Source organism: Dromiciops gliroides, chromosome 1 (assembly GCF_019393635.1).
Source record: "Dromiciops gliroides isolate mDroGli1 chromosome 1, mDroGli1.pri, whole genome shotgun sequence".
Taxonomy (NCBI): Eukaryota; Metazoa; Chordata; class Mammalia; order Microbiotheria; family Microbiotheriidae; genus Dromiciops; species Dromiciops gliroides.
This window is the reverse complement of record NC_057861.1, coordinates 459,281,101-459,303,747: the sequence shown is the minus strand read 5'-3', so window position 1 is coordinate 459,303,747 and position 22,647 is coordinate 459,281,101. Positions and strand designations below refer to the sequence as shown.

Here is a 22,647-nt window from a genome sequence, read left to right as displayed (position 1 = left end):
TAATGAAGTGATTGCATTATTTTGAGAAACAAAGTTAATTATGAATAATAATGCCCTAAAACATAGGATAATACATTTAGATCTGAAAGGGACTGCATAGGTCATCTAGGCCAGGGGTATCAAACTTGTCGCCTACAAACACTTTTTGAGTACAGCCAGGACTTGATTAAAATGTAATTTGGGGGGCAGCTAGAAACATAATTGCTAAGTAGCAAGCTGGGATTTGAACCTAGTTCCTTTGACTCCAGATCCAGCATGCTTTCCATGCTAGTTATTACTTGTATAGCTAAAGAGGAATTCAAGAAGTAGTGCTAAACAATACCTTTCATTTGAATTAGTGTATGATTTTAGAGCTCTGTAGAGAAGCCTAAAAAACCCAGTAGCAGCCAGGACCAAATCAGCTACTTCGCAGTGTCTGCTGAGTTGGCACTCCAGTGCCTTTGACAGTCAGCAGTGCTCTCTGGTGAGACAGCACCTACTCCATGGCTAAAGAGAATGGTGGTTTGGGTTGTGTTTTGTTTTTTTTTTAATGTATGTACAGAAATTGCACTGTTCTTTTAAAAGTTGGCCACTCTCGTAAGTGGCAGGACTATATCAAATCCTAAATCCTTTTCCTGTGGATGTTGGATTTACCAAGATGGAATAGTAAAATGTACTTTGTCATACATTAGCTATTGGTGACATTAGCTAGTGATGACAGATTCATAATAAAGGAATGTGAAAGGATTCTTTTTTTTTAATTGTTAACATCCAATGGAAATTTAGGGCCGTTTGTAACTACTTTTTTTTTTTTAAAGAAATCACAATTTAAGTAGCTCTTTTATAGTCCCTTATATATAAACGTTTGTGTTGATATTTATGATGAACAAACTTGTACTAGTAACTTTTTACATATAAATACAAAAATGAATGTGGGGGGCGAATGAGAGAGTTTATTCATATTCTTTGGGTTTATATACTTTTAGGAAATTTGCCAACCTATTTAATTAACTGACATTTTTCACAATGTGACTCAGTAAACATTCATGAAGTACTCACTGTGTCCTAAGGACTGTGCTAGGCAATGAGAATAAAAATCCAAAAGCCAGACAGTCCCTGCTCTGATAGAGCTTATATTCCACTAGGGGGATGGGACAGGAGTAGGGGGGAAGGTAGAAGAAAATACAATGTGTTCACAGAGGCATTTAAAAAAGATACCTTACACAGTGGATACCAAGTGATATATGGGCTAGGGGACACTTCGGAGAATCAAGAAAGGCTTCTTGCAGGAGCTGGCACTTGTGTGAGTCTTGAAGGGAGCTAGAAGCCATAGGCCTGGCAGGTGAGATGGGGGACAGTATTCCAGGCATGGAGGAAGTGGGAAGAGGCTGTTCATAAGTACAGAAGTGAGAAGTATATAAATGCCATGTAAAGGGAACAGTAAAGTTGGCCAGCTTGGCTGGAGTATAGAGGAAGTGAAGGAGGGTAATGTGTAATCCATCCTGGAAAAGTAGGCTGGAACCAGATTGGGAATAACAAATAGAAAAGCTTGTATTTTATCATAGTGGGACAGGGAGCCATTAGCACCCCTTGAGCCAGGGTAGGTAGTGTCATCATCCAACCCGTCTTTTAGGAATATCAACATATCAGCTTTCTAGTTAGAGATATCAAGCAGGCAGTTGGAAATGCCTGACTAGAGCTCAGGAGAGCAATGAGGGATGGATATGGACATTTGAGAGTTATCAGCCTAGAGATGACTGAATCCATGGGAGCTGATGCAGTCACTGAGAGTGTAGAGAGAAAAGAGGGGTCAGGATAGAGGCTTTCAGGTAAATTGACACAGTGGGGATGGAACTGAGAGATTATCATCTTGCAAAGGAAACTCAGAATGATCCATCCTTCAGGAGTGACTAAAACCAACACAGACCACCATCTTGAGAAAAATGTATGGAAGGATGTGGTAGTCATTTGTGTCAATGTCAATTTTTCTTGTCTATAGTTTCCATGGACAAAGTTAGTAGACAAATAATTCCTAAATTTCATTTTAAACAATTAGGAAAGTAGATATGGGTTTAGTTGCTTTGCTTTTCTACTAACTTAAGGGTGCAAAGTATCACAAAGACTTATTATATAAGAAAAGAAGGCAAAATAAAAAAGGATAACTATCTGCAACTTGGTTAATCATTCCCTAAAAAATTGGGAATTGACCACAAGAAGCGTAATTTATTTTGCATGTTTCATTGCTGTTTATGGTCTGCTCTGGTACCAATTTAAATGTCATTCTTTAACTAAAAAAGAGAACCAGTTTCCTTTTTAAAAAAATTAAATTTTAAGAAAAAAAATTTAATGTTTAAATAGAAATCATTAAATACTGACAAGACCCTAAACTGTAAAACCCAATTTGAAACCTTTTCCTAATAGTCTAGAACCACTAAATAAAATAACTTTGGCTGGAAAGCATGAATCTGGCAAGGGATAAATATTTTAAGTGATGAAATAAAACTAAACTTGATGTTCTATGTAGCCATTTTGCCTATTCTTGATATTTTCTTTCTGGGCTCCCTCTGGTGTGCAGTCAAGGCAATCCACTGGCAATAAAGACTAATTTGCCCCTCCTTTGGCAATTCTGGACAGCAGGATGCTTGAAATTGGCATGACCCTGCAATCTCAGTTACACTGAAATTAAACTGCATACCAACTCAGCATGAATAAAAATACTAAGTGGAGCATTAAATCACTGTTTCCTGTAGCATCTGTGGTATATCCATTACTAGGAAATCGATAGGATCATGTAATAAGTGGAGTTGAATGTAAATCAAGACATTTTCCTGGGAAAGCAAATTAAAGTAGTCTTATGTTAGGGAGTATAATAACCTCATCTTAAAATCTATACTACCAATTTCCAGGTATCATCCATATAGTGTGACATATAAATGTTTTCAAAAAACTAAATTCAACAATCAATAAAACTTAGTTCTGATCCCTCGACATCTTTTTTATCTCTGAACCTATATCAGGCATGATTATAGTCCCTGTGTCTTCTGCCTCTCTCTGCCTAGGAGAATAGACTTTGTTCTATTTTATTGCTGTCATTGTTAAATGAACTATAAAAAAAAACTTCTTATATAGCCTATAGAGATCTGCAAAAGGCATGATATAATTCAGATGCAGAATTGCACCTTAGGAAATACTCATAGTGCCAGCAATTCTTTAAGAGCTAAAGGAGAACTTCTTTTGTGAGAGCCCTTAGCTTGTTTTGTTTCTTAGAACCTTTGTCATTCTGGTGAAGTCTATGGACCCTTTCTCACAATAACGTTTTTAAATGCATATAAAAAAATGCACAGGTTTTAAAAGGCAACCAATTACACTGAACTGCAGTTAACAAAATATATTTTTAGTTAGCTTCAGAGCCCCTGCTGTATTGTAAAATATTACTTTGCTTTTTAAATAAGTTTTTTAAATGTCTTGTTTTTTCTTACATCATCATAGTTATCCCAAGGATTTTTCCCCTTCCTCTCCCAGAGAACCATCCTATGTAACAAATAGTATTTTTGGAGAGAGAAAAAAATCAGCACAACTGATCAATACATTGAAATGGTCCAAAAACATACAATGTGAACTGTGGACCTTCCACCTCCACAAAGGGGCAGAGAGTGTCCTCTCATCTCTTCAATCAAATTATAGAGATCAAGAATAATTTTGTTAGATTTACTTTAGATTTTTTATATATAATTTTTTTCTATTTACAGTGTTGTAGTTATTGTATATATTTTCTTGGCTCTGCTTACTTTACTCTGCATCAGTTCATATAGATCTTTCCATGCTTCTCTGTATTCATCACACCATTTCTTACAACACAGTAATATTCCATTACATTCATGTACCACAATTTGTTTAGCCATTCCCCAGTCAGTGGACATCATTGTTTCCAGTTCTTTACTATCACCAAAAAAAAGTGCTGCTATAAATAGCTTAGTTTTTATGGGGACTTTCTTTGGGGGGGGTGGACAGGGCAATGAGGGTTAAGTGAATTGCCCAAGATCACATAGCCAGTAAGGTCAAATGTCTGATTCCGGATTCGAACTCAGGTCCTTCTGAATCCAAGGCCGGTGCTTTATCCACTGCACCACCTAGCTGCCCCAAGGACTTTCTTTACTGGTCATAAGCCTAGTTCAAAGAATATGGACATTTTTAGTCACTTTATAATTCCAAATTGCTTTCTAAAATGGTTCTACCATTTCAAAGCTCCACCAGTAGTGAATTAGTGTGCCAATCATTCCATGGCCCCTCCAGCATTAACTGTTGTCTTTTTTGGTCAGGCCTAAGGTAAAACCTTAGGTTTGTTTTGATTTACATTTCCCTTATTGTTGATTTGTACCATTCTTTCCTGTGGTTATGAATACTTTGCAATTCTTCTTGATTCCTTATGTCTCAATGTGTCAAATGGTTATCTGATTAGTGTAGTAGTGGTCTGTTTTTGGAAAAAAGGTAGTTTTAAGAGAATAAATCTTTCATAAATTATTTTCTATTTTTTTGCCTGAAGACATTTTAATTGTCACCAAGTTGTTATTGATTATGTTGTTTTACATTTTCTCACATTTCATTTGTCCTTAATCCTTTGATAGCTTATGATAGTTCAGCAAAGAGTATATTTGTAGTTTTTTCTTGCAATATAATTTATTGAGAATGTGTTTTTTTCAAATATTTAAATAAAATCTTGGTCAGAATGATGATGCTTATATTTTTAAGGTATTCTGCCCTATAATCTTAACCTTCAAATATTTTTTATTAGAAAATATATTGCAATTGTCTCACACGAGCAACGCCAGAATTATAAGGATGACTTCAATGCAGAGTATGATGAGTACAGAACTTTGCATGCCAGGATGGAGACTGTTGCTAGAAGGTTTATTAAACTTGATGCACAACGTAAACGCCTTTCTCCAGGCTCCAAGGAGTATCAGGTAATGAATGGGTGAACTTGACCTCATGCACATGACTAAACTTTTCTGTCTCCATCTTCCATCTCTAACCAAACAGTGCAGGCTCATTATCAGAGAACTTTGAACCTTTTGCTGTGCTCAGAGAGTGGCAGACCATCCTATTCCCAAATACAGCCATGTGATGTTTGACCTTAACATAAAATTAGAGAGGCAATATGTAATCCAGAGAGCTATTTAGTGGAAAAAGTATTACTGATAGAGATGTTGAATTCCTTCCCATGAGTGGAAGGGATGTGTGCTTTTTGGAGTAGTATATTAACTTTTTGAACCCATAGTTTTTAGGGCCATGAGAGAAGTATTACCTTGGCATTGATAAAGATAAGGCCCCATCCCTTGGAGCAGGACTTCTAAAAATTTTTTACTTAAACTTCTTCCTCTCACGACCCCTTTTTGCCCGAGAAATTTTTATGCGACCTCAGGTATATAGGTACATAACATAGGTATGCATAACCTTTTGCTGTTTGCAACCCCCACATTCATTTATGTGACCCCATATGGGGTCATGACCCACAGTTTAAGAAGCTTTGCCTGAGATCATGCAGAGTGTGTATGTTCTGGCCAGAGCCTATGGTGCTTAAGAAAGCATTTCCTATTAGGGATTACTTTCCTTTTGTCACCCAGAATAAAATTTAAAATAGTCAAAACACTTATGAACACATATAATAATATTAAAAGTTTGCCAATATGTCTGATTTAACCTTTCCCACATTTATTCTAATATAATTGCTCAAATATCCATTTGGGCTTTAATTCTTAACCTCTTCTCCTACTATATACTGAGGGGAATATCTAAGCAATGCCACATAAAAAATTTGCTCATGTAGTAAAAGTGTATGTGTCCGGGGGCGGCTAGGTGGCACAGTGGATAAAGCACTGGCCCTGGATTCAGGAGTACCTGAGTTCAAATCCGGCCTCAGACACTTGACACTTAACTAGCTGTGTGACCCTGGGCAAGTCACTTAACCCCCATTGCCCCGCAAAAAAAAAAAAAAAAGTGTATGTGTCCAATTGGTATTGATGAAATGGTCATGACTACTTTTGCTTCTTTTCCTTGATAACTAGTGTTTTTCAGATATGAGTTTATTATATAATTTTATTAAATGTTCCTTCTCCTTTTCCCTCTTTTCTTACTAGCCAGTTCTAAAAATTGGAAAAATGTAAAGTGGAAAATGGCTTTCTAGTTGGCCTTCTTAGCTCGAGTCTCTTCTTCTCCATCCTTTACATGAATCTTAAGACACTGATCAGACAATGTCATTGGTCTAATTTAAAAAAACAAAACAAAACTAATGGTTGCATTATAAATGTCTTATACTGGCATTCAAGATCCTCCACAATCCAACACTAATTTACCTTTCCTACCTTTTCTCTCATTCTATTTCATTTCACTTCCTCAATGTTCTAGCCAAGTTGGACTGCCCCATTTTTTCATCCTGCTCTCTTCTTGCCTTGGTGCATGCCATCCCCCTGAAGATAAAAGGGTCCAACCATTATTATTTTGAAATAATTCCCTCCCCTTATAATCTGTCACTCATCAATTAAGCCTTCCCTGATCTCTCTATAACAGAAATTCCTAGATGTCTCAAAGCACTATCTATCTATGTCTGGATCTGACCTTTGCACTTACTTCTTTCTGATTTGTATCATATTTTGCATGTCTCCCATCCCTAATCTCCTTGTTGGCAGGTACTATGCCTTTGCATCCTCAATACCTGGTATATTAGCTTACACATTGTAAGCATTTAATAACCATGTGTTTACTAACTACTGAGACTCATGTACCTTAGTACTTCATCTATATATTGTATCCTTATATAATCCTTATTATATCCTTAAAGATATGTAAGATCACTTTACCCTCATTACAACCCCATTGAAAAAAAGATTTAATAAACCCTCATCAGAATATATAATATACTCTAGGACAATAAGCAAATAAACTTGTCACCCCGACTTCAGATTTAACCTTCACAACCCTTGTTCAAACTACCCAAGTCATTGAGCTCCAACTTTTATTTCAAGGGATACTGTCACTATTATCACACTTAGGAAACCTAGAACTTAAGTACATGAAGAATTTCCTAACCCTTTGGCCAAGGGAATTCTTCCTAGTTCATAAAAGAATAATAAGTCTAACTTACCTCCTCCCTCCCCTTACTGCCTTATAAGCAGCGTTTGTTCTGTTGTGTGACCAAAAAATGTCTATAAAATCCAGACAAAAGGAATAGATGAGAATAGGTAGGGATCAGTTTAAATCTATCCTCCCCCCCCCCCCAATCCTCCATGAAAGAACAGCCTGGGGGCAGCTAGGTGGTACAGTAGATAAAACACTGGCTCTGGATTCAGGGTGACCTGAGTTCAAATCCGACCTCAGAACTTGACACTTAATAGCTCTGTGACCCTGGGCAAGTCACTTAACCCTCATTGCCCTGCCCAAAAAAGCCTGAAGGCTCATGCCCTTGAGATTCATTATGTGATAGATTTAACAGGATTTAATCTTTTTTATATTCACTTTATAGAGTTTTACCATTTTTATAGGACTACTCAATGGGTTAGGGTATAAGCAATGGAGGTGGATTCATTTTATTTCCTTCTGCATTATTAGTTGATAGCAAACTTCATAATGAAATTCAACTACCATTGAGATCAATTTTTCATTCTTCATGAAGAATTCTTCTGTTCTGATTTCAAACCTTTTGTTTTGTAGACTATTCATGAAGAAGTCTTAGAAGAATATAAGAAGATCAATCAGGTAGGGACAAGTCAGTATTTTGTTTTCTATTCTGTAATTTTAAAGTACTATATATGTTTCTAAAACCTACCTTTTTTTTTCCTTTCCACAGTCTAGTCCCAATTACCATGAAGAAAAATACAGATGTGAATATCTTCATAACAAGTTGTCTCACATCAAAAGACTAATAGGTGAATTCGACCAACAGCAAGCAGGGTCCTGGCACTAGACCTCTGCTTAGACCAGAAGATGTGAATAAACTTAAGCTTATTTATTTAAAATTCCAAATGAGTTGCTCTAAGATTCTAAAAAGTTGAAACTTTTGTCAGTGGAAAGTTTCAGTATTAGCAAACTTTGAGTTACTTTTTTTTATTATTTTTTATTTTATTTTGCTTCCCTGCATATTTGAAGCTGCTTTTTCTGGTCCCTTTTTTCCCCCCTCAAGACTTTAGTTTGTCCATGGAGATCACTTTTAGATATTGGGGGTCCAGTGTCTATACTTAATGGTTGTGCACATTTTCAAAGAAATAACAATGTAGCAAGTTGAGATGCTTTTGGATAAATATAGGCCTGGTTTTTGACCTTTATTAATGAGAACTCTTTGCCTTAATTGGTAGAAGGTTTAGAAATTTGCACAAAATACAAAAAAAAAAGTTAAAACATTGTTTTGGAGGGTTAAGAAATAGAAGGGTGTGTGTGTATATATATATATGTATAAATTATATACAGCCTGACTTGATCTCGAACAGTAATTTATCCCTACAAGTTAAACCCCCCATTGCAATGGTTGCCTTAAGGTGTTTGCTTGTTGTATCCATAGTGTAGTTAAATCCTTAGCTACACTGCTTCCCATTTTATTAAAGCAACAGGGAAGCGAATTGTGGCCTACCAGCGTCTGTAAGAGTGTGCTTGTACTTACTGTATGTGTGCAGAGGTTGTGTGGATGTGAGCATGCATGAAGAAAAAAGCTGCTACTCTTAGTAGGCCCAAACGCTCAGGTTAAAAACAACTGACGAGTGTTACTGTAGGTTTTTTCCTATAAAATTGCTACTTCTATTGTGGAAGACAAAAGCATTTCCATTTCAACAGTTTGTCAGCTTTATTAATGTTGGGAAAAATCAATGTTATGAAAATGAAACTGATCTATACTTTTGGGGCAAAATTATAAAATTAAACATGTAGGTGACCTATTTATATACTGCTATAAAGTATTTTTTTGAAGAGAGATATGCAAAGAAGCTATTGCCTACATGAAATGTATATTTAAAGATTTTTTTTTCTCCTGGGTGACAGGAATATAACAAAGAACAGATATATTTAACTATAAAATACTGTGATTCATCAAACAGCACAAACTTTCATTTCATGCAGTTTATCTGTTTACTTTGATTTAAACTATCGCTTGTTTTATCATGTGGGAACATAAGTTATTTGGTCAAGCATGTAAGGATTTTGAACTAACGTTGACTGAAATTGTGTTGTCTTACCGTATTGTCTTTTCAAAGTGCTGCCAATTGAAAAGGGAAGCATTATGTTTACAAATCTGATTTTTGGAATGTTTGCCAAAATTTTGGTAGTGTCTTTAATAAATGTCTCCAGCATCCAAAAGAAAAAGAAAAAAACCCAACCAAATTTGTTGTGTATCACTGTAAACCAGAATATGTTTGGTGTCTAGGATACTTGAGATACTGTGTCATTGTGTCATCATCCAGTAGTCAGGGATGGGAGTGGGGAACTTTCTCTCTAATGTCCTTCCAGGACATTTACCAAAATGATTAGGCTGTTGGAGAGAAATGTGCAAAGGTTCTTAACAAGTCTGCCTATGATTCCAGCTCTTTTTCATATTACTATAAACAACAGTCCTATTACTATGTAGAGCAGAATTCATGGTATTTTACTACTCATCATTGAGACTCTTGGTGCTTTCTCTTACCTCATCATTGATACAATCACTATTAGATGTTAATGGGTTTCCAAATATTTAAAAAAAAAATACACAGACCAAGGGGAATTAATTCAGGGATAAGGTATAATTTGGTCATTATACATATTATGTTTTTATCAATATGTCTCAAGGGTTTTATCTATAAATAATGCAGTTCATCCCAGAAGGGATTCATTGGTATAACTACTTGGATGATGATGAATCAGTAGGTTAACAAGGAATTATTGGCTTTAAGACAAGAATATGTGCTTCTAAAAGCTCGGGTACAATTCCAAATATCTAAGTCTGTAAGTCATAGAATTTTAGAGCGGGAAGGGACCTTAGAGATCATCTTTCAGTTAAAATGCAAGTTCCAATAACAGAAAAAGAGAGAAAAGGCTGCTACCTATGTGTGTCTGCCCAACATCATGTACAAGTCATTTGTCCTCTAGTTGTGATGCAAGAGTTCCTCTGTAATTGTTTCCATGCCAATTCCTATTTAAATATGTGTTTACAAATAAGACTCTCCCTGTAGCCAAAATTTTATCCTGCTTAAAACTACTACCACAAACATGTGAGCACATCTTCTGGTTTACAGGTTGGGTAATGACTTAAGCTGGAGATCACATGTATAGTCCAGCATTGCACATCCTTAGGCTTCACCACCTACTGTAAAAGCCTTAATGTAGATGGCATCCTTTGCATTGAACATATCCATGCAAAATGTATGTCCATCTATTGGTTGCAAAATGTAGTTCTTTAAATCTACATATCTGCTCTTACTCTAGTCTACATCTCTGTTGAATAAGTGTATGAACTTATCAAAGTGATATTTTTTAACAATATTAATCTCTCACTGCAAGATTTATAGATTCTCTCAAATGGAAGCCAAATGAAACTTTTCCAGGTGATGGTGATGGTGCAGGTTCAGTTACACTACTCTCTGTATAGAGTTTGATTCATTTGAGAGAAACAATAATAGCAAAATAGCATCAATCAAGGTTGTCATGTCTTTCACTGCAGTTACTCTAAATCAGTTGGAAGCACTCTTTAAGAGTTTTTCTTCTTTAATTAACTCTTATGAAATGAATGAACATATAATTTAAATCAAATCAAAATGATACTAAATAGTTTTATAAAAGCAACAATAAACTACAGATTTTTTTCCCCTCATTTTGTTGGTTTTCTGTTTCTCAAGTAATAAATTAGGAAGAGGGATCAACCTTCTGAGTAGACAGTCAATCCTAATTCTTACAAAGTAGCTGGTTGAAACAAGTTTAGATCATTGCTGTCTACTTTTATTTTTTAAAAATTCAGTGTTAATTTCTGTATCTCACTAAATCATATGATCTCTATAAGAATTTCCTTTTCCCTTGAAGTATTTAACTGTATTATGTAAAGCAAAGGCAGATTCACATGTTAAAAGCAAGGTTCTGAAAGGAAATTTAAAACAAAAGTGATCCAGCATTGAGATACTGTAACTTGATAGTTCTATTCATTCCATCTTATTTTTTAAATTTTACTGAGACATTTTAGCCAGTTCATTGCCTTTCTGGCAGTGTTGACACACCACATATGTTTGGCATATGTCTTCACTACTTTTGAAGTTGTTACAGCTAGCTATCTGCCTAAGTGTTACTAAATCCTTTCCTTCCACAAACCTTATGGGAAAGAGTTAATATAGCCAGCACTGTGAAAGGGACATTTTTGGGGAAGAATATTAAACTGACACTATTAAAGGAAAACAACAGGGGATGTTTGCAAAGTGTTTTGTAACATGAAGACTAAATAAACAAGGCTGTGAGGCTCCTTTCTGAATTTTTTGAAGTGTTTAAAAAAATACATACCCATACTATTTCTCGATTCCACACGACCCATATTAGGACTCTCAAAGGTAAAATGCCACAGGGGCATTTTGTTAAGCTAATGAACACTTGAGCCATTGTTGCCCCCACTGTTCTACACCAATTTTAGTTCAATAAAAAATGTTAACTTTGCAATCCTGTTGTTTTTCTTGTCTCGTTTCAAAATATTTAACTTTTTAAAAAAATCTTTGCTTATCTGTTATAAAGGCACACAAAGATGTCACAGGTAAGATATTTGAGTAATGTCAACTAGAATAGTTTGCTGTAAACCCCTGTTTCATTCACTTGTATGAACAAGTGTGACATTCACTGAGGAGGGGACATTCCTCCAGCTAAGGTAAGTTTGTGAATTGTTGAGCATGCAAAATTAGGTTCAGAAAATGGCAGTCTCATTTCTGAGGAGATTAAAGGTGGCATGGGGGGTAGAATGGTGGACTTGGAATCAAGAAGGTGTGTTCAGAATCCTGCTGTAAACATTTGCTAGCTGTCTCATTCTGGGCATGATTTCCTCAGCTGTCAAATACAGGAGATTTGGACTCCATGGCCTCCAGTTCTTCCAGCTCTCTCTCTGATTCTGTGATCCTACGTTGCTTAGGACATTTCTCAAGCATTAGATCTACAGTGGTGGGAAAGATGAGCCATAAAATGCTGAAATGAAATGAGTTATCGTGAAGATGTAGAATACCATGGGTGTAAAACTTGAGAATTAGGCAGTGAGGGATAATCTTAATTGTTAATTTTTTATCGGAGGAGTACAGGAAATGAAATTGAAAATAAGCCCCCACAAAAAAATCTTGCTTCTTAAGAATATATTCATAAATTCTAAAACAAGGATGTTTAATCTTTTTTTGTGTCATGGAACTCCGGAAAAACCTATGGAGGAATGCCTTCTCAAGTTAATATTAAGTAAATTAAGTTACTTGGGGCAGCTGGGTGGCGCAGTGGACAAAGCACCAGCCCTGAATTTAGGAGGACCTGAATTCAAATCCGACCTCAGATACTTGGCATTTACTAGCTGTGTGACCCTGGGCAAATCACTTAACTCTCAAAAAATGTTTGAGTAAATTAAAATACATAGGGTTACAAAAGAAACCAAAAGTGTCGAAATATTATCAAAACATATTTTTTCATAGACTCAAGGTTAGGAACTTCTCTAAAAATGTGTTTCTTTTTTTTTTTTAATTGAATAATGTTTTCCATGACTATTCATGTATAAAAATGTGTTTCTATTCCTTATATGTTCACTATTTTCATAAATAAGAGTATTAGTACTGGAAAAGACGTACATTTGGAAAAGCAGTCTCTTGGAATAAGGAAAGGTAATAGATAAGTTGCAAGGTGTGAGATCTAGTAGGCATTATATCCAGTCAGTTTCCAAATCTTGCTATTTTTACTTCCAAATCTTTGACCTCTGACCCCTTTTCTGTTTATAGCTACCACATTAGTTCAGGTATTCAACTCCTCTTGCTTTGATTATTTCAATAACTTTTTTTTAGTGAAATGTGAAGTTTATTACATCTTTAAATTATCTTTATACACTCTTCTTCTATATCACAGAGCTGACTACCAGGTAACCACCACTGCTTATTTTTCTTCAAAGTCAGTTGGCTTCTTCCTCTTTGACTTATCAAATTTCTGGGTTGTCAAGGTATAGAGGAAGTAAAAGCCTATAAATGTTGGGGGGAGGGGGACCTGATCCACAGAACCAAGTCCTGTGTCCTGTTTAACATATTCGTGATGCCCTTTGTGAAGCAGCTGGGGAAGGCATTCTGCTGGAACAGGGACAGGCTGTAGGAAATGTTGTGCCTCACCCGGATCAGGTTCCCAAACTCAAGGCCCATCTTCAAGGTGCCTTTGGTTCCTGTGTCAGGACACTTCACCCTCCAAAAGCTGTGGCTCCTTCCTCAATAACTTCCTATATGATCACCTTCCACACTGCTGTCAAGTCTTCCCCACTCAAACTCCAGTGGCTATTACTAATGCTAGGGGGAAAAATAACTCCCTTTGTTTAGCTTTTTTAAAGCCTATCACAACCAAGCTCCAATCTATCCAGCCTTTTTGCACATTATTCCCCTTCCTACACACTGCCATCCAGCTAAACCGGCCTCCTCCTTGTCCCTTAAATGTGACACTCCCATCTCCTTTCCTTTGCCCCATACCTGCAGTGCACCTCTTCTCATCTCTGCCTCATAGACTCCTCCTCTTCAAGACACAGCTCAAGCATGACTTTCTATGTCATGCTTTCTTGATCCTCACCTGCTAGTGCCCTTCTTTTGTATACTTACCTGTTTTGTATTTACTGTCTTATTAAAGAGTAGGGATTAGTTCATTTTTTGTATTTATATTCCTAGCACCTAACATAAGAGTGCCTGATATATAGGAGGCACTTAGATGTTAAAGATTCTCAGCCATGTCCTTCCAGAAATCATCTGTAGTTGATTAATCCACTATGAACTTAGGAAAATTACTATGGCACAAATGCCTACTGGATTTCACACCTTGCAACTTTAGAAAAGTATGATAACATGCTGAGTGCTTGGAAGAATGCTAGTGCCTTTGACAGAAATAAAAATCTGAAAGAGGTGGATTCTACATTAGGGGAAAAAAAGTTCTGTTTTGAATATGTTGAGTTTGGAATGGTCAGTAGGCAATGAGTGATGTGGAACTGAAGCTCAGGAGAAATAGGGGCCATCTACACTGAGATAATAAATCCATGGCAACTAGGTGGTATAGAGTTCTGAGCCTGAAGTCAGGAAAACCCGAGTTCATATCCAGCTTCAGACACTTTGTGATCCTGGGTATGTCATTTAACTTCTCTGCCTTGGTTTCCATAACTGTAAAATGGGGATAAGCCTACCTCCTGGGACCATTGTAAGGAACAAATGAGATACGATTTGCAGAGTACTAAGCACCATGCTAAGTTACACTTAAAAGAGATGCTTGTTTTCCCTCTTTCCCTCTTCTTTAGAGCTAATGAGGTCAATAAGAAAAGAAGTAGGTCCCCCCCCCCAAAAAAAAAGAAAGGAAGTAGGAGGTAAAGAGAATCCAGAACAGCCCTGGGGAATATAAAAGGGGGGGGGGCATGATCAGGAAAGAAAACCTGGAGAGAGCAATGTGACAAAAAAATTTAAGGAGAAAGAGTATCCAGTGGGGAGGAGAATCAATAATGACAAATGCAGGGGATAGTCAGTAAGATATATGAAGTACTTATTATGTACCAAGTACTATGGTTGAAGATGGACTAAGATAATCAGATTTGACGAGATGAGGGTGGGGGGGATACAGTTAAGTGACTGGGTAGATAAAGCACTGGCCCTGGAGTCAGGAGGACCTGAGTTCAAATTGATCTCAGACACTTTACTAGTTGTGTGACTCTGGGTAAGTCACTTAACCCTGAATGCCTCCCAAAAAAATGACTTGTAACTTTGGAGAGAACACCTGTGGTTAACTCATGGGGTTAGAAGCCAGACTGCAAAGAGTTAAGTGAGTATGAGAAAAGAGGACATGGGCCAACTAGAGGACTATTTTCTAGGATTTTGGCTGAGGAGAGGAGACATATGGTTTGAGGGATTCATAGGGGCTAGTGAAGGTCATTTGGTGATGGAAGAGATCTATATGTGTTTGCTGGCAGGGAAGGAACTACTAGATAAGAAGTTGAAGATTAGCCAAGGAGTGATTGAGTTTGCAATAAAAATCTAATCACATCACAAAATGTAATCAAGGGCAGATGTAGAGGGGTTGGCCTTGGGAGGGAGAAGGGCCACTTCATTAAGAGAGATTGGAGGAGGGGCAGCTAGGTGGCACAGTGGATAGAGCACTGGCCCTGGAGTCAGGAGTACCTGAGTTCAAATCCGGCCTCAGACACTTGACACTAGCTGTGTGACCCTGGGCAAATCACTTAACCCCAATTGCCTCAACAACAAAAAAGAGACTGGAAGAAAGAAGAGAGTAGGGGATACTGTCAAGGGGTTTTGAGATGAAGAGAAAGGGAGAAGAGAGTACTCAAATTGAATAATCTCAGTTTCTCAGTAAACAGGCAAGATCCAGTTTCTCAGTAAAGTAAACAGGCAAGATCCTACACTGGAGGGGGAGGGAGGTATAGGAAACATGAAGAGAGAAGAGGTTTAGAATGACTTCTATAGGGAGTAAGAACTTCTATAAGAAGTTTATGAGAGAAAAATGCTATAAAAGGATTGCCTTGTTGCAGTGAGGGCCCAGTTGAAACTGGATAACATGCATACTTATAATGTACCCAGTCAGTATGGTCGATTGGAAGAAGACTAGTTAAAAAAGTAAACTGAACTGGTAAAGTACTTCTGCACTGTATTTATGCCATGTTTCAGATGTGGATGAGTCTGACTATATAGAATTTCAACTCCAAGTATAGAACTACATATCAGATATGTACATGCTATGAAGCAATACCCTGGGAGGAAGAAGCTAAGAATTAGGACTTCATCCATGGAATGCTTTGTAGTACTGACCAGTCTATTTAACTTAACCCTTTTCTAAAAATAAAAATAATGCCTACTTCGCTGGACAATTGGAAGGATTAATTATTGTTTGGAAAGCATTTGCAGTTCAGTGGATGAAAGGTATTTTAAGTACAAACCATGTGCTTAGAGTGTTGAAGATGGAGTCTTAAAGACCTTTGGGGGCCATTGGTTTCAAGGTGAGGAATCCTGTGATGAATCAGTTTTAAATGAAATACAAAGGAGACAAAGGAGGAGAGAGGCTTGATGTTTTGGGGTGGGGTGTTTGGGGCTTTGTTTTATTAAAGGTTGGCACCTATACTTACCTGCCCTACAGGTTTAAGCTAACCAGGAAAGTATGGAGGGAAGCAATGGTAGTCAGTAGCCCTGACATGGGGTTATTGCTTAAATGTATGTTTGGGGTCAAATGTTTCTGTCATCCATGACTTAATGAATGGGGAGTGAAGACAGACCATGAACGTGAGCTATTTGTATTTCTTGCCTAGATGATTCAGCTGGGCTGGCCATGCTTTGTGTATTTGCTGTAGTTGAATCCTTAGTACAATGTAACCATTTGTAGAAAGACAATGAGCTATACATATGGGTCTCTGAAATGTAGGAGAGATTTCTTTATCTGAGTTTGCTAGCAGGGCCTAGGACTTAGGACCCTTCATTTTGTTCTGTGTCAAAGAGTTAGCAATCCTTTAGCCTACAAAACTTGGTTCATATTCTTGACCAAGAGAGAGAAAATAATGCAGAACCCTAAGGGGTGCAGTGAATTCTACAGACAAACCTGGAGAAGTCTTGGGTGAAGCATCCAGACCACACACCTAAGCAAAAATTCATATGACTAAAGAGAAATATCATATTCAGTATGCAAAATAGCAGCAAGTGTTTAATGGAGTTTTACAGTCTCAGGTTACTGAGGCACTTCTCAGTTTTTTGGAGTTAGCCTCATCAAGATCAAGGGTTGTTTCATTCATTGTACTTGTTTCCCTAGCATCTAGCACAGAACTTGTCACATAAAGTGTACTTAATCAATACTTGTTGATTGATTCTGTGCCTTTAAAAAATTTTATCATTTATGTGAGAAATGGGTAATTGTCTCCTCACAATGTGGATATAACAGTCAGTCTTACTCCCCTGACCTGTTTGTAGAACAAAGGTCTCAGATCCCCTCCTCCCCCTCAGGTTAGCAAGGTCACATGGTTCAAGGAGCCCTGGTCTCAATTAGGTCCTCTCCAGAGTTCTGTCCATATAAGGAAGTATAAGGTCCACTCCTGAGTTATGCCCATAGAAGGAAGAGGGGTGGGAATACTGCATTACGATTAGCTAGTTTTTGCGTGTAGATTGTAACCGACCAGTGATGAAAACGGGGAAGGTCCATTTGCGTTAGGGAATAGGGTATAAAACAGGGCCTGCGAGCCCCCTTTCGGGGCACCCACTAGCTGCACACTAGGGTGCCTCCTTCTGATGAGAAGAAAATAAAGCCTTTGTCACTTCACTGCTGAGTTCCTGAGAATTATTGAGAAGAGGATGGATTTTTCCCTCACAATTTATTATTCATTTTTTTAAAATTTTGAATTCCAAATTTCTCCCTTCCTCCAGCTGGTCCCCCACCTATTGAGAAGGCAAGCAATGATCCTATACCTATTTTGTTAAAGAAACACCTTCGCTGAAAGCACCCTCCCTTTACGTGTTCTAAGACCTGGATTTATCCTTGGCATCTAACTCCATCTTGCACTGTCAATAGTTTTATGGATGGAAATAACATTAAAAATGGATTAATCTATTTTGCCTCCGTACCTAAGCACCATGTGCCCTCTCCATTGTGGTAACTCCTCTTTTTTGTATCCCCAGTACTTAGCTCACAGTGATCTGCACAGAGGAAGAGCTCAATCAGTGTATTTTCATTCATCATTCATTCATTATATTTATCACAGCAGCATACATAACACTTCTCAAACTTTTTGGTCTCACTACCCCTTTACACTCTTTAAAATTATTGAGGACCCCCAAAGAGCTTTGATTTACATGGGTGACAAGTTTTGCTATTTACCATATTAGGAATTATGTTTTAATCATAGTATTATTATGAAAATTGTTTTGATCTCACAGACACCCCCCCAAAGAGCCTCAAGGATCCCCAGAGGTGGTCCCCAGACCACAGTTTTAGAACCATTGCTATTATAAAATGTACAGTCCTTGAGAATGAGCACTGTCATTTTTTTTTTAATCTTTGAATATCCTCAGGACCTGGTATAATGTCTTGCACATGATATACTCATAATAAAGGACTCTTTTCCTAAAGAAAATTGATTTAATTATCTATAATATTCAAGTTTATTTGGCATATTCTTAGTAGAATGGCCATTTTCCCACTCTTCCTGAATTCTATCAGAATTTATTGAATTTCAACAGCATATTACCTCAGGCAGCTAGGTGGCACACTGCAGAGAGTGCTGGGCATGGAGTCAGGAAGACTCATCTTCCTGAGTTCAAGTTTGGTCTCAGATACTTACTAGCTATGTGACTCTGGACAAGTCACTTAATCCTGTCAGCCTCAGTTTCCTCCTCTGTAAAATGAGCTGGGAGAAGGAAATGGTAAACTATTCCAATATCTTTGCCAAAAAACAAACAAACAAAAACCAAACGGGATCACAAAGAGTCAAATCCAACTGAACAACATTGTATTACCCCAACTTCTAGTTGAATGTCTTTTATTGATGCTGATTCAGCCCAATACCCCCTGGAACAACTTTCTGCCACCCAATACTTCCAAAACAGTAAATAAATGCTTATTAATAGGCACAAGCTACTATGTATAAAACAGGTCCTACATCAAAAGATCTTGCAGTCTAATTGAGGAGATAAGAATGCACATAAAGATGTAACTAAAAATACAGGACAGTAAATAAAGATCAATGAGTAGGACAAGTATCAGAGGAGGGAGGCACCCTGGGAAGACTTCCAAGAGGAGGTAGGACTGGATCTGTGCCTTCGAGGATAGGCTTTGATTAGAGAAGAGAAGGGAGAGAACATTCTACAGAGGGGAGGAGAGGAAAGCACAGGTTATTATTTCAAGGGAGAAGTAGTTAGACCAGTTTGGTTAGTTTGGGTTTTCTACAGGAGAATGGTGGTAGATAAGACTGGAAAAGCTCATTTGGCTCTAGGTTGTAGAGAAGCCCCTAAGTATGAGGAATAGGACCTCTAGCTTATAGACCATGGGGAGCCATGGAAAATTTTGAACAGAAAATTAAGGTAATATGAAAAAGGTGGAAGAATTTAATGGGCCTCTGTGAAACACTAAGATCTGCCAGTGATGTTCTTTTGTTTGTTTTGTTTTGCAGGGCAATGAGGGTTAAGTGACTTGCCCAAGGTCACACAGCTAGTAAGTGTCAAATGTCTGAGGCTGGATTTGAACTCAGGTCCTCCTGAATCCAGGGCTGGTGCTTTATCCACTGTGCCACCTAGCTGCTCCCAGTGATGTTCTATAGCTGCAAATAATAAAATGCCATGATTTCAGAAGTATCAATGTTGGGAATTACCTGAAAGATGATGGCTAGCATAAGTAGGCTGAAATAAACTCCAGTGTGTGAGAATTGGAATGACACCCCCTGCTGGGAGGGACATTGTGAGCTCTGGCCTGAAAAGAAACCATATGACTTTGGCATCTGGAAGTGATGTCTGCCATACATGGGTCCTGTCAATCAGTGTTACCAGCCAATTAGCTTGGAGCTGTGTATGTGGACAGCCCTGTTTCTGGTTTCACAGGAGGCTTCTGGGATAAAAGCCGCTGAGGAGCAAGGTCTTTTTGGTCCGGACAGCGGCTTGGCAGCAGAGGCAGCAGGGACAGGCAGAATAGGGATACTTTATCCTTGTGTTTCTCTTTACTAACCCCTAATATACTTTAATAAATACTTAATGCCCAAAGATTGGTGCTATACATTTTCTAATTTAAGGCAACCACTCATTAGATTTTAGACATCACAGCTAGAATTTTAGGCCCTTACAAGTTATTTGCATGTATGAAAATATTATGTATGCCTAGAAAAGGAAAAGAAGTGGTCACTTAGTGAAAATTCTTCCTTGCTGAAGGAGCTCAGTACAGAGCTCACAGTTTCTCTTTACCCCCATGCCCTGCTTCTTATACTGGGGGACTCCAGCTTCCCGTTGATGCCCCCCCCCCAAAAGACCCTGGCTTCCCAGTTCATCAGCTTCCTTAGCTTCCATCATCTGCACCTTGTCTCTACCTTAGCCAAACACAGGGAAGGTTATATCTTCGATAGAGTCATTTTCAAGCATTTGACCTCAACAATCCATAACTCTGAAATTCTCTCTGATCATAACTTTTTGCCCTTCCTTCATTGGTGTGCTGGAGCCCTGCCAACAAAAGCCAAATTTTTAATTTTAGAGAATTTACCCCTTGTGAGAACTTATCCCCCAGAAATCAGTAAACGCTACAAATCAATACTTTGTTTTATTGTTTTGATTGGACAAAAAACAATCGTGAAAATAATAATAATGCAGATTAAATTTAAGTGTGTCAGGGCCTATTCCCAGGTTTCCCCTCAACCTCCAACAAATCTATACCTCCCAGCTTTCCCAGACTATCATCCCATCCTGGCCTCACTCTCTTCCCTTATAAATCTTGACTCCATAGTGAATAAACTCAACTTGAATCTCTGTTCCCCTAGTCCTGGCCCCACAGATCCCTTTCAAAATTCCAATCTTAGATTATTCTAACCATCCACTTTCTCCAGGCTTTTCTTAGTACTGATAAACCTACTGCTATAGGAAGTCATAAAACTAACTGGGTCCACTACAAATATTTAATATATCTTATTTGTCTCCTTTTCTCCACTTATACACTGGTTCAGGCCCTCATCACTGACTGCCTGGATTGTTTGGATACCCTCCTAATTTGTTTCCCCACCTGCAGTCCCTCCCTCTCTAACCCATCCTTCACATAGATGCCATATTGGCATTTCTAAAGCGCAAGTCTAACTATGCCACTCTCCAGTTTAGGACACTTTAGTGGCTTTCTATTTCCTCTAGAATAAAATACAAATTCCTCTGTCTGGCATTTAAAGCCCTTAACGATCTAATTCTAGCCAGTCTGTCCAGATTGATTGCACACTATTCTCCCTGATGCACTTTATATCCCAAGCAAACTGGCCTGCTTTTTTTTCTCCTGGAATACAATACCACATCTCCTATGTCTGTGTTTTTTCAGAGACTACTACTCCCCATGCCCACAACATTCTCCCTCCTCACCTCTACCTCTTGGAACCCTTAGCTCCCTTCTCAGATCAATTAAATGTCACCTACTTCAAGAAGCCCTTTTGCTTATCTTCCCAATTGTTATCATTTCCCCAGTTCTCTGAAAAATTCTTTTGTATATTTTGTATTTACATATTTTTGTACACATTGCTTCCCCCCCCCCCCCCCCCCCCCCCCCCCCCCCCCCCCCCGTCAATTATCAGTCCCTCAAGGGTAGGCAGCACACTGCCTGATACTTAACAATACCGCCAACAACAATAGCATTTATCTTTAAGATTTGTAAAGTGTTTTACATATGTTATCTGATCCTCACAAACACCCGGTGAGGGAGTTGCTGCTATTAATCCTAATTTACAGGTGAAGAAGCTGAGGCTGAGAGCAGTTAAGTCATTCTTCTGAAGTCCCCCAGCTAGTAAGTGACTAAGGCAATAATGTTTTCTTCCTGACTCCAAGCCCCGTACTCTCTATCTACTATACCACCTAGTAATAGGTAATTAATGAATGCTCATTAAGTTGGATTGCCGAATCAGAGACAACAAATGGGCAGCCAAGGGCAGTTATCAATATCCCTGAGATATGAAAAGAATCAGAGTAAAGCCTCTAGTGCATTGGATAGAGGATTTATGGACTACCAAGGGAAAGAATTGCCCAAGATGAAAAGACCTAGAATGGGGATATTGTACCCTGCATAAATAGAAGGAGTTTCCACACCAGTGAAATCATAGACCTTCCAAAGTACTAAGAAATGGTTTGGAACCAGCCACTCACTGGAAGTAAGAAATGAGAGAAATATTTACAAATGGAAGAGATTCCTGCTCTTTAGCTTTGGATGCTAAAGTTTCTGTAAATGGATTCCTGAGGAAGAATCTGGATTATTGCATGATGCAAAGTTTCCATATTCTTCCTCTTCTGTCCTCAATATCATGAATTATTGATTAATTGACTATAGTGCCTGTGTCAAGTTGGTGGACGTGGAGCTCATTCTTTTTGTCATAGTTAGCTAGCAGCCTTTGCTCCTACTCTTCTCTAAAACGGAATCTATATCATCATGTCTGCAAGGATTTCAGTGCCACTTGTCCAGTCATTTGACACAACTGGCAAATTGGTTCCAAAATCCAGTTCAAGATGTTAGCTATATTGCTGGGTCAAAGGGTATGCACAGCTTTATAGCCCTTTGGGCATAATTCCAAATTGCTCTCCAGAATGGTTGGATCAGTTCACAGCTCCACTAACAATGCATTAGTGTTCCAATTCTCCCACAGCTTCTCCAACATTTATTATTTTCCTTTTTTGTCATATTAGCCAATCTGATAGGTGTCAGGTGGTACCTCAGAGTTGTTTTAATTTGCATCTGCCCCAAGATGAATTTATTTTAACCCAATTCAACAAGTAT

At 38.0% G+C, this 22,647-nt stretch overlaps 1 protein-coding gene across 1 annotated transcript in view; it reads left to right on the top strand.

Annotated features, from left to right (window-relative positions):
• The window catches only part of ELL2 (elongation factor for RNA polymerase II 2), a 96,236-nt gene extending 84,602 nt beyond the window's left edge, over window positions 1-11,634 (top strand). Inside the window, exons 10-12 of the mRNA XM_043976290.1 lie at window positions 4,772-4,943; window positions 7,687-7,731; window positions 7,823-11,634. Coding sequence (XP_043832225.1) covers window positions 4,772-4,943; window positions 7,687-7,731; window positions 7,823-7,939 — 334 coding nt within the window. The 3' untranslated portion in view covers window positions 7,940-11,634. The remainder of the gene's footprint in view (window positions 1-4,771; window positions 4,944-7,686; window positions 7,732-7,822) is intronic.
• The last annotated feature ends 11,013 nt before the right edge of the window (window positions 11,635-22,647 follow it).